An 11,530-nucleotide genomic window follows, 5' to 3' on the forward strand; every position below is an offset into this window, starting at 1 on the left:
CCCACTTTGTCGGCATGCATCCGACGAAGTGGGTATTCACCCACGAACGCTCATGCTCCAATACGTCTGTTAGTCTATAAGGTGCCACAGGACTCTTTGCTGCTTTTACTAATCTGATGACAGTTTGTGAACAAAATCATGAAAAAATAGATGGCACTGTCACAGCCAAAGTTCTCAACATTGGGCTTAAGAGAAATGTTGAACACATGCTGAGTGCCCTGAAGCCTATTTCTGCAGCCTTGAACAAAATGCAGGGAAATAGCTGTTTTATTGCTGACACTGTTGAAATTTGGAAGGAACTGAGTGAGATCTTAAAAAGAGAAATATGCAATGACAGAGTTAAATTACAAGCATTAAAAAAAAAAAAAAAAAAAACCAACGAATGGGACAAGCACTATCTCCATCTCATTTTCTTCCAAATATTCTCAATACTTGGTACCAGGGCCAAACCTTAACTGCTGAAGAAGAGGAGTTGGCTATGACATGGACATCCAGCAATCATCCCTCCATAATGCCAACTATAATAAACTTCAGAGCTAAGGGTGAACCATTCAAGAAATATATGTTTGCTGATGATGTTTTAAAGAAAGTCGCACCAGTGAACTGGTGGAAGTCACTTAAGCACTTGGATTCAGAGACTGTTAAAGTGATAATCTCACTTTTAACAGCAGTCAGTAGCTTCTTCTGCTGGTGTAGAAAGAATATTTTCTTCCTTTGGACTAATTCATTCCAAATTGAGAAATCATTTGGGACCTGAAAAAGCAGGAAAGCTTGTTTTTCTTTTCCAGATTATGAACAAACAGGAAAATGAAGGTGAAGACAACTGCAGAAGCCAATATTTTAAGTTTCTCATGTTGACCTGGCTGACATAGTCGATTTAATTTTTGTGGGTGTTTCTTTAAAATATTTCATTTAACTATTTTAGTTAAAAACAATTTTAACAAAAACAAATCTGATTTTAAAAAATGTGAATGTTTAACTAAATTCAAAAATTCATATGCTTGTTGTGTTAAAATATTATATGTTTGCTGTTGAAGAAAAAAATCCAGAATACATAGCATTGTTGTTTTAGTTAAATAAAACAATTTAAATGTCTGTCTGTTGATGTTCTCTTCCTAATACAGCATGGCAAGAAAATCCTCAAATATTAATGATTAACCTGTTGTATTGGAGATAGTTCACCTACCGATGGCTTCATAAATATCTGCTTAATTACCTTTGGTAAATGAAATAACCAAACAATCATTCATTTTCTGATATAGCTTTAAAACTACTCTGTAAAGTTTTCAAAAAAATCACTTTAAAAATGTATAGTGTGTACCTTCTAAAAATGAAACCTACATCTATCTCTGAGTTGTGAAGAATATGTATTAAGGTTATAACAACCAACAAGAATGCACTTTTATGTAGAAATCCATGATTAAATCGAGTCTTCCTGACTAGTGATTTAAATCAAATCCACCCTGGTTTCAGGTGTGTTCTGACCAGAACCACATAGACTATCCACCTACCTGCTACCCAAACAATTTATTGTAAAGTCCTATCTGAGTATCTGGCTACTGTCACCCCTACGTCTCTTTCACTATCACTGCTCCAAGTGCTTCCCTCATTTGAATTTTCACTAAGCTTTAAGAAAAATCCTTAATTATTAAAAAGTTCATTTCCAATTCCACTTTAAGTTCATATAGCAGACTGAATGATGTTGGGTCTTCTGGGACTGAGAGATAGGCTCTCAGTTTGACACAGAGAGTAGTCTTCTAATCTAGCAACAACAAAAAAGTTCATAGAATTAGTATGAAGACTTTTCAAGATTTCGGAGAGGTTTTCTTAAAATATTATTAAATAGCACATGGTCAGGGGGTTACACAGAACAAAAATCCCACCTGCCATAATGGTGGTCCCATCAAGGAAGTCTTAGCTGCTGGAGCTCATGTTTCCCCAAACGATCAACATAAATTCAAACAAACAGATGCAAGACACCTGACTCTCAATTTAACAACTAAGCTAATGCATGCCATCTTCAACCACAATCCACCTCCACTGGTGTGTTAGGTTGATGGCAACATATTTTTTTGGGATTGTTAAATTTACAAATTAATTATGCAGGAATGGATTAATAGATCTCAGCACTATAGGAAAGGGCCTTGAAACAAAAGTTTGTCTTTTGACAAACTTCACATCAAATCTGTGGCCCTCTACAGTTGCTATTTTTAAGAGCACTGTAAGTGTACACCATGCTCTAGAAACAGAAAGACAATGTCCCCACCCCCATGTAATTCATACAAATATTACATAATGCACACACAAGACATTGCAAAAGAACTCAGGCGTGGGAGCATCAAGGGAGAGGAGATCAGAGTAGGAGGCTTCACAGAAAAGGATGGATGTGAAGGACCAGGAAAGGAACATAGCACACAGAAAGTGGGAGGATCAGCCTATCTAGGAAGACATGGGTCAGTCATTTCAGGATGATACAGCCATCATTTGCACCCCAGAACAGAAGGCTGTCGGGGAAAGGCATTTTGGGGCTAAAATACTTTGACAGAGACCCTGCAGCTCTAACAGTCTCTCCCTCTCAGCTCTACATGAAAACTGGTATCTGCTGTACAGAGGCTTGAACTCAATGGACAGGTCAGCAACCTTAAGATCTGGGTTCTGAAACCACAGAGTAGCAGCTTTGGGATATTGCCTCATATCCTGTTCCAGTGCTAGAATTCAGCTGACAGGACTCAACAGTATTCTTTCATTTAGTCTGACCTCCCCCTTAGGAGAAACAAAGTGGCTTCTCTGAACTCCTGAGCTCAGCCATGGCAGAATTCCAATATAACAAATGAAGAGCTTTGCCTTTAGAAGCCAAAGGTTATGACACATTATCCCGCTGTCATGAAGATGGCAAATAAGTGCCCATTTAGTACTCACGTTGTATCTACACCCTTTAAATAGAGAGCCAAGGGAGATGATGACAGTTAGCACTAAGGCTCTGCATCACAGGGCATTTAGAACTACAGCCTGGACTTCCCACAGAGAAGGAGGTAGAATGTCTTCCAAGCATCACTAGCTGTGTTGGAAGCAAAGCTGAGTGCTCCCTGAATTGTCTTAAATGATTGATAGGCCCTAAAAAGGGATTAATTGCATTATGGAGTTCAGTATTAATTCTCTCACCAATTTCCAGACCAAATTTGCTCAGTTTGCAAGTAAAATAATAATAATCTATCTGGTAGCGCCACAAACCCTCAGGGATCTGAGAGTCAAGCTGCATTTTTCCTCCCATTTCATGAATAAGAGGTTCTGCAGGCCAAATGAGGCCTTCCTTTAAATCTGTGCAAACCCACTTAAATACAACAGCGAGTTTGAGGAGGGCAGTTACAAAAAACATCACTTTACCTCCAAATCAAGGAAATTTTATATGAAAAAATCAATTAAGCTTAATGAATCTGGAGTTCCACAATGGCATCTTTAGGGTAAAGCATCACTTTAAAGAATCCAGGAATTTATAGAATAGATAATGAGCAAACCCATATTAATCAAGAGGGAAATGAAAATCAAACTGCAGAACAGCCCAGTAAGTATATATCTAACAAAATAAATGCTTTCTTAGAACATGCCACATGCGGCTCTTTTACAGTTAAAGTGCGGCTTGCAGTGTCCCCCACCCCCATTCTCTGCCTACCAGGCTGGGAAAGGGAGGGGGGAGAGGCTGTGCATGCTCAGGGCTTCTGCCCTGCTGCAGGGTGGTGGGGCTTGGACTTCTGCCAGAGACAACTGGTGCCTGCTGGGGAGGTGGGGGGGGGCCACAATTTAAAGGTTTGCCCCCCCCCAGGGACACCCCCTCTTACACTCAGCAGTTCTCCCTGCAACTCCCAGCTGTTTGCCGCTGCCTCTCCCCATGACCGCAGCTTCCAGCTTGCTAGCTTCAGCAGCTGCTGTGCAGGGAGGGAGCACAGTGGCACCGTGTGACCAAGTGTGGCCAGCAAATCCTGGCAAAAATCGGGGAGGGGAGGGGGCATGTGACCCCTCATGTCGCCTCTGGCTTCTGCCCAACAGGGATGGGGGGTCTCAGGGCTTCAACCACAGGGGGCATGCCTGCCGGGGATCAGGGTTTCAGCAGAAGCAGGGCTGAAGCCCTGAGCCCAGACAGGTGCCTCCCATGGGGCTGAATCCCCAAGATCTCCCTCCCTGCAGGGCAGAAACCCCTAGCCCCATCACCCTGCCACAAGGCTGAAGCCCCAAGCAACTGGCAGACGAGCCCCAGCTCTTGAACTTCGGAGGGTCAGTAAGTTTGGCCACCACTGCCATATACACAAGTGATTAAAGACCAGATGGTGCAGTAAATGAGTATACTTGCTTTTCATCTCTGGAAACAAATGATTCATATACAGATTGGATCACAAGTGGGAATAAGTTTAGTAGTGGACATGTGTGCTCCTCAGACAGGTTTACACATTATACAGCAATCTTTTTACATTCTCCTACCTAAGTAATACTATTGTAAGCACATCCTTAAACAAACCTTTTCTTGGGCGGGGTTTCTGAGGTTCTGTAGCTATTGGGAATGGTGAAGCCTGAAATGATAGAAAATAATAGTGTTAAAATGGCAAGGCTTCAAGGAATTCCCCCACAAAACTCCCCAAAAGGACAGCTGGCAAATGTCAAAGCACAAAGCAAAAATAGCAGCATCTTTGCTAAACAGAATCTACTGTACTAGCCAGATGCTAGTCATTTCTGTTGGAAGCTCAATCCAGATTTTTGCTATTTGTGTAGATTAAGAAAAATCTCTGATCTTAATAAGTACAAGTGTTTTTACTGCTAGCTAACATCAGTATAGTTAGTACACCTACATTTATTAGGGTTTGGGAAGTGAGAATTACATGGGCATATTTTGCTTATTGAAAATGCAACCATATAAAAAGCTCCTTAAAATCAGAGGGAATGGCAGAAGTCCATTACACAAGAACAACAGCTCCCTACACAGATAATTACAGCACTGTGGGTCTGAAGTGGTTCAGGTAAGGAGAATGGAAGGTTCTCTGTAGTAACGAGTAGTCCCATGGGACTCGCTGGAACTACTCACATGAGCAAGGGTTTGCAGGATTTGGCCCTAAGGAAAGGAGTCCTAATATTAACTGTGAGAGGCATTTGATTAACAAGGTGTTTCAAAAGGCTCTCTGTGCTGTTCTGAAGACATCACTGGTAGGGTCTGATGCTGGAATAGGGTAGTCTAATTCTTGTACCCTAGCATACCACCTTTTCTGGATGAGGAAATGTAAGCTATGGAAACTACTCTGCTGTGATATGGTGGGGAGATCTATTAACCCCCTTTCTATTCTTGGCACTGGCAAACATAGGCACCGACTCCATGGGTGCTCCGGGGCTGGAGCACCCACAGGGAAAAATTAGTGGGTGCTCTACACCCACCGGCAGTCAAGCTCCCTTCACCCCCCTGCCCCACCTCCTCCTCTTCCTCCCCTAAGCACGCCGCGTCCCCGCTCCTTTACCTACCTCCCAGCACTTCCCGCCCGGCTTAGCATGCTCCGGGAGGGCAGGAGGAGTGGGAATGTGGCATGCTCAGGGGAGGAGGCGGGGCCAGGGCAGGGATTTGGGGAAGGAGTTGGAATATTGGCGGGGAGGGGGCGGGGACTTTGGGGAAGGGGTTGGAATGGGGGCGGGGAAGGGGTGGGGCAGGGCCTCATGGAAGGGGTGGAGTGGGGGTGGAGCTGGGGGCAGAGGAGGTATCAAGCTCTCAGGGGAAACAGGGGAAGTCTGCGCCTATGTTGCCAGATGGAGGATACATTCTTAGCATCCCTGGCCATTTAGAGACATCCACTCCCACTGCTTTTGATGCAAAGCTAATTGTGAAATTGCTGAGCATTAGTGAAGATGAGATCTTTTCTACATTGAGAGAATATACACTAGGATCATAGCAATGCACTGGAGCAGATTAAAGGCACACTTAGCCCAGACTTCTGATTCTGACTGTGCCAAACGGTAAATGCTTCAAAGAAATGCCAAAGCCCTGCACACAAGACAATACACCAACGTTTGATTCCAAACACGTCAAAATCTCAAGCACAAGAGTGCTGTTTGTAGCAGACCTGACAGATATTGTAGGTATCCTGTTGACAGCAAAGAGGAGAGAATTATTCATATAAAGATCACAAAAATCCTTTTGTTGTTCTTACATCTGACTCTCATCCTGGAGCTAAGGCAGACACTTAGGAAGTTAAGGTAGGCATTGACAAACGGGAAACATCCTTTAGAGACAAAAAGCATGACTGACTCAAAGTAGGTTTCTACACTCAAAACATTGAACAGATCTACTTCCTAGATGTGTGCATCTAGGATCAGATCTGCCATTTTTAATAATCAAAGTTAGGTTTGATTGCTTTTTAACTCCTGCAAGCCAATAGAACTGAGCTAGCTTCTATTCCATCTCGTGCATCACCAACAGTTAAGGTTAAGACCAGCTTTCTGTTTAAAGCTGGACTCTAAGTGCTCTAAAATCTGCCTGGTTACCTTGATTGCTGTGAAATTACATGTGTCTCATAGGGTCTCAGGGTTCTGTCAGTGATCGAATTTTGGAACCATTTGATCAAGAGGTTCTCAGGATATAGCCCCTAGAAAAAAACTGCTTTTCTTAAAGTTGACACATTCTGACAATTTGAAGTGTTGTTGTAGCCATGTTGGTTCCAGGATGTTAAAGCAAAAAGGTGGGTGAGGTAATAACTTTTATTGGACCAACATCTGTTGGTGAGAGAGACAAGTTTTCCAGCTACACTGACCTCTTCTTCATTCTGGCAAGGTTTTTTGAACAGCCCTAGAAGAACAGCTGCCACAGGAATTAAACCAGGGCTGAGATCACGCACCCTTCCCCCAATACAGTGCCTGGCACCCACCAGCCTTTTGGTAGAAATCATGTGCGTAATAGATCAGTGGTTTTCAAACTGCGGGTCATGACCCAGTACTGGGTCGCGGAATGTAAGGCACTGGGTCACAGCGGTTCTGGTCAGAACCACCGACCGGGCCATTAAAAGTCCCGTTGGTGGTGCTGCCCGGCTAAGGCAGGCTAGTTCTTACCTGTTCTGACACCGTGCTGCGCCAGGAATCGGCCAATGGGAGCTGGTGGGGGGGAGGCGGTGCCTGTGGGCGAGAGCCACGCGGAGCCATTTGCATGCCTCCGCCTAGGAGCTGGACCTGCTGCTGACCGCTTCTGGGGCGCAGCACGGTCCGCGGTGCCAGGACAGGCGGGAAGCCTGGCTTAGCACCCCAACTGCACCTCTAACCGGGAGCCGCCCTAGGTAAGCCTGCACCCCAACCCCACGCCCCAATCTCCTGCCCCAGCCCTGAGCCCCCCCAAACCCGGAGCCCCTTCCTGCACCCCAAGCACCTCATCCCCAGCCCCACCTCAGAGCCTGCACCCCCAGCCCAGAGCCCCCTCCCACACCCTGAACCCCTCATTCCTGGCCCCATCCCTCTGCCCCAACCCTGAGCCCCTCCCACACCCCAAACGCCTCATCCCCAGCTCCGTAGGGTGACAGGCATCAATTTTCTTCAACTGGGTCGCCAGAAAAGTTTGAAAACCACTGTAATACATTACACTGTGCAGACATGGACAGAAGAATTAACAGAATGTGTAGCCTTCAAAATTTCACATCACCTGGATAGCTCAAGAGATAAGCAGTAGTTCTTTAACTCTAACCCACACAGCCAGTGTCAGTTTGAGCCCAATCTTGGGCAGAAATCTGGACATGGTCTCAGGACATATTGCTTAAAATCTGTGCATCAGTGTTTGGAGTTTTTTTTTGGGGGGGGGGGGGAATGGATGGGAAATGTAATAAAGTATTCTTGTAAAATAAAATTAGACGCCCAAATGCTTGTTTCCAGTGAAGGACATTTTAGGGGGAAGAGGAGTGAGAGGGGTTTGGGGCTGCATTGAGGGGAGAGGGATAAATAAATAGGGATGGGAGGTAAGAGGGATGGGGAGGTTCAGAGGAGGGATACTGGGAAGGGAGACTGGGGGAGAATAGATGCAGGGGTGCCTGTCACCCCACATTCTCCCCTGGTATAAGTGTTCCAGGATATGGGGGCTCCCGTCCCTCTAGGGGGATCTGAACCCCTACATCCCTTTCTCCACCCCCTCACCCCCACTCATGTGAGCTGGCCTTGCTTCTCTGGTAGTGTCTGAGCTGCTCTCCCTGCAGTGGAATGCTTCTTCCACAGCAACTGTCAGTAGCTAGGTCGATGGCAGAATTATTCCATTGACCTAGCCATGTCTACACCAGGGGTCAGGTTCATTTAACTATGATGCTCAGAGGAGTGAAGTTTTCACACTCCTGTTAACTGTAGCTATGTCATCCTAACTTGTAAGTGTAGACCAGGCCTCAATCTAGGACAAATTTTTGCCACTTACAACATTGGAGATTGTGGCAGCTCTTTTGTAAATCTCCCTTTGGCATACCAGTGCCTAGCTGTGAACATTTTATATGATCACATCTGTCTTGGGATGGCAGGTCTACAAATTGTTAATCATACACTCAGGAAAGAGTTAAACGGAAGTATGGATATAAAAGTAGAAAAACTCCCTCTCTCTCTCTCTCTAAATTGACTAGCAACTCCTTTCACTTCCGCAGTTCAGACTTTCAGTAATGCAAAAAAATCCAAACACCAGTCTTTCCTATTAGGCATTTTCTTATAGACTCACAAAGGTGGGTGAAGAAAGTTATCTACTGTGCCGTGTCCTGCAACTTCCCAGGGCCCTGTACAAGACCATTCCCTACTGTACATTTTCTACTGGTTTGGGGAGTCTAGGCTTACAATGTCTGAATCTCACGTTTATGTTTCATGTTACTACCCCCCCAGATAATGTCACAGCACAGAATTAGCCACACCACACAATGTTATCCAATTCCATCCAAGATTGCTACATCTCTAGACTTCAGCACACTTGTTGGAAGTGCTGAATCCATTTAGACTGGAGTATGGTCATTCTTCTCTTTTACACTGGAAGCAACTCAGTGGAGAACAAGCAATATTGCTGAAGCTCCGTGTCCCCAGTGAGACGATAAAAACTCAGAGCTCCCATGATGCAGCATGCTTGTCAGGTGCTATTAAAAGACCTTCTCCACCTCTATGGTGGACAGATTCTACCTTCGGGAAAGTCTTAGATTCAGTTAGGAAACTAATTATGGTGATTAAATTTCTGTTGTAATCAGTTCATAAATCTCTTTCAGGTCTCCAAAGATTAAAACATAAGCTGATTATACTGAGAGCCGAGGGTGACAGAGTTAGACTACCTGTCGGGTGTCAAGGCAAAGGAAAACTCTCCAGATGAAGAATACCCTTGCCACTGTTGAAACCTAGAGTAAGATTGAATGTCTATTACATTGTAAATATTACTGTCCACAAAAGTAGCACAAAGAAAAGAAAATTTGGGGGACATTTAAGTAAATAACATATGGGACAACAAATCTAGCACAAGCAGTGAAGTGACACATTTAAGTTTTGATGCTTTGATGCTGCTTTGTGATAAGCATTGTACTTTTCATAGATCAAAGTGTTAGTAGTTTCAGACTGTAAGGCCAAACTGAAAAATTCTTAACGACACGCTCAAGTGATTTAAATAAAACTAGGTCACACACTGGCTCTCAGAGCATGATCCTTTTACCAGGTGTGTCATGCAAGCTGAAACACAGCAATTAAATGATTAAAGACTCAAAATTAAATTGATTTTCATCTGAAAATCAATCTTGGGATGAATTCACTGAAAGCCCAGTTACTAGTCAAACTCTGCAGCTGTGGGTACCAAAATGTCTATAACATTTAACATCAGTGGTTCACTCCACCTTTGAAAGGAAGTAGGGATGGATGCCCTCCTTACGAACCCACTGCTACAGCAAAGTACTACTCTATTGACCAACACCTTACTCAACCAATATCCCCCAAGTGTATTCAGAACCTGCTCATTTTAGAGACTACATTTTATTTATAATAGCCTGGCAGAGCCTTGAGTGAGCAAGCTGGATTCTGTTCTAAATCATTTATCATTAACAGAATTGTTAATTGACTTCACAAATATATAGGGCAGGAAAGGATCTCAAGAAGTCATTTAGTCCAGAGCCCCTTGATCTGAGGCAGAACCAAGTAATCCTAGATCATCACTGACAGGTGTTTGTCTAACCTATTCTTGAAAACCTCCAATGACAGGGATTCCACAACCTCCCTACATGACCTGTTCCAGTGCTTACCACTGCTTATAGCTAGAAAGTTTTTCCTAATACCTAACCTAAATCTCCCTTGCTACAAACTAAGCCGATTACTTCTTGTCCTACCCTCGGTGGACATGGAGAACATCTGATCACAGTCCTCTTTCAAACAACCTTTTACATATTTGAAGATTGTTATGTGCCCCCCACCCTCCTAGTGAAATAGTGTTTTCTAATATCCAACCTAGACCTCCCCCACAGCAACTTAAGACCATTGCTTCTTGTTCTGTCATCTGCAACCACTGAGAACATCCTCTTTGGAACCCCCCTTTCAGGTAGTTGAAGGCTGCTATCAAATCCCCCCTCACCCTTCTCTTCTGCACACTAAATAAGCCCAGTTCCCTCAGCCTCTCCTCGTAAGTCATGTGCCCCCAGCCCCCTGATCATTTTCGTTGCCGTTCACTGGACTCTTTCCAATTTGTCCACATCCTTTCTGTAGTGGGGGGCCCAAATCTGAATGCAATACTCCAGATGTGGCCTCACCAGTGCCAAATAGAGGGGAATAATCACTTCCCTCGATCTGCTGGCAACGTTCCTACTAATGCAGTCCAATATACCGTTAGCCTTCTTGGCAACAAGGGCACACTGCTGACTCATATCCAGCTTCTCATCCACTGTAATCCCCAGGTCCTTTTCTGCAGAACTGCTGCTTAGCCAGTCGGTCCCCAGCCTGTAGCGATGCATGGGATTCTTCTGTCCTAAGCACAGAACTCTGCACTTGTCCTTGCTGAACCTCATCAGATTTCTTTTGGCCCAATCCTCCAATTTGTCTAGGTCACTCTGGACCCTATCCCTACCCTCCAGCGTATCTACCTCTCCCCCCAGCTTAGTGTCATCCATGAACTTGCTGAGGGTACAAAACTATCCCATCATCCAGATCATTAATAAAAACAACGAGGAGTCCGCTAAAGACTAACAGATTTATTTGGGCATAAGCTTTCATGGGTAAAAACCCACTTTTTCAGATGCATGGAGTGAAAATTACAGATACAGGTATAAATATATATTGGCACATGAAGAGAAGGGAGTTACCTTACAAGTGGAGAACCATTGTTGAAGGCCAATTTAGTCAGAGTGGATGTAGTCCACTCCCAATAATTGAGGACGTGTCAATACCAAGAGAGGGGAAATTGCTTTTGTAGTCAGCCAGCCACTCCCAGTCCCTATTCAAATCCAAATTGATGGTGTTAAGTTTGCAAATTAATAGTTGCTCAGCAGTTTCTCTTTGAAGTCTTTTTTTTTTTTTTTTTTTTTTTTTTTTTTTTTTTTTT

General features: G+C 44.0%; 1 protein-coding gene across 1 annotated transcript in view; it reads right to left on the reverse strand.

The window, feature by feature from the left end:
- BBS4 (Bardet-Biedl syndrome 4) overlaps window positions 1-11,530 on the reverse strand; it is a 107,770-nt gene that overhangs the window by 91,677 nt on the left and 4,563 nt on the right. Inside the window, exon 2 of the mRNA XM_024213785.2 lies at window positions 4,511-4,562. Within this exon, the coding sequence (XP_024069553.1) occupies window positions 4,511-4,562 (52 nt within the window). The remainder of the gene's footprint in view (window positions 1-4,510; window positions 4,563-11,530) is intronic.

Source organism: Terrapene carolina, unplaced genomic scaffold (assembly GCF_002925995.2).
Source record: "Terrapene carolina triunguis isolate 2854851 unplaced genomic scaffold, T_m_triunguis-2.0 Scaffold67, whole genome shotgun sequence".
NCBI classification, from domain to species: domain Eukaryota; kingdom Metazoa; phylum Chordata; order Testudines; family Emydidae; genus Terrapene; species Terrapene triunguis.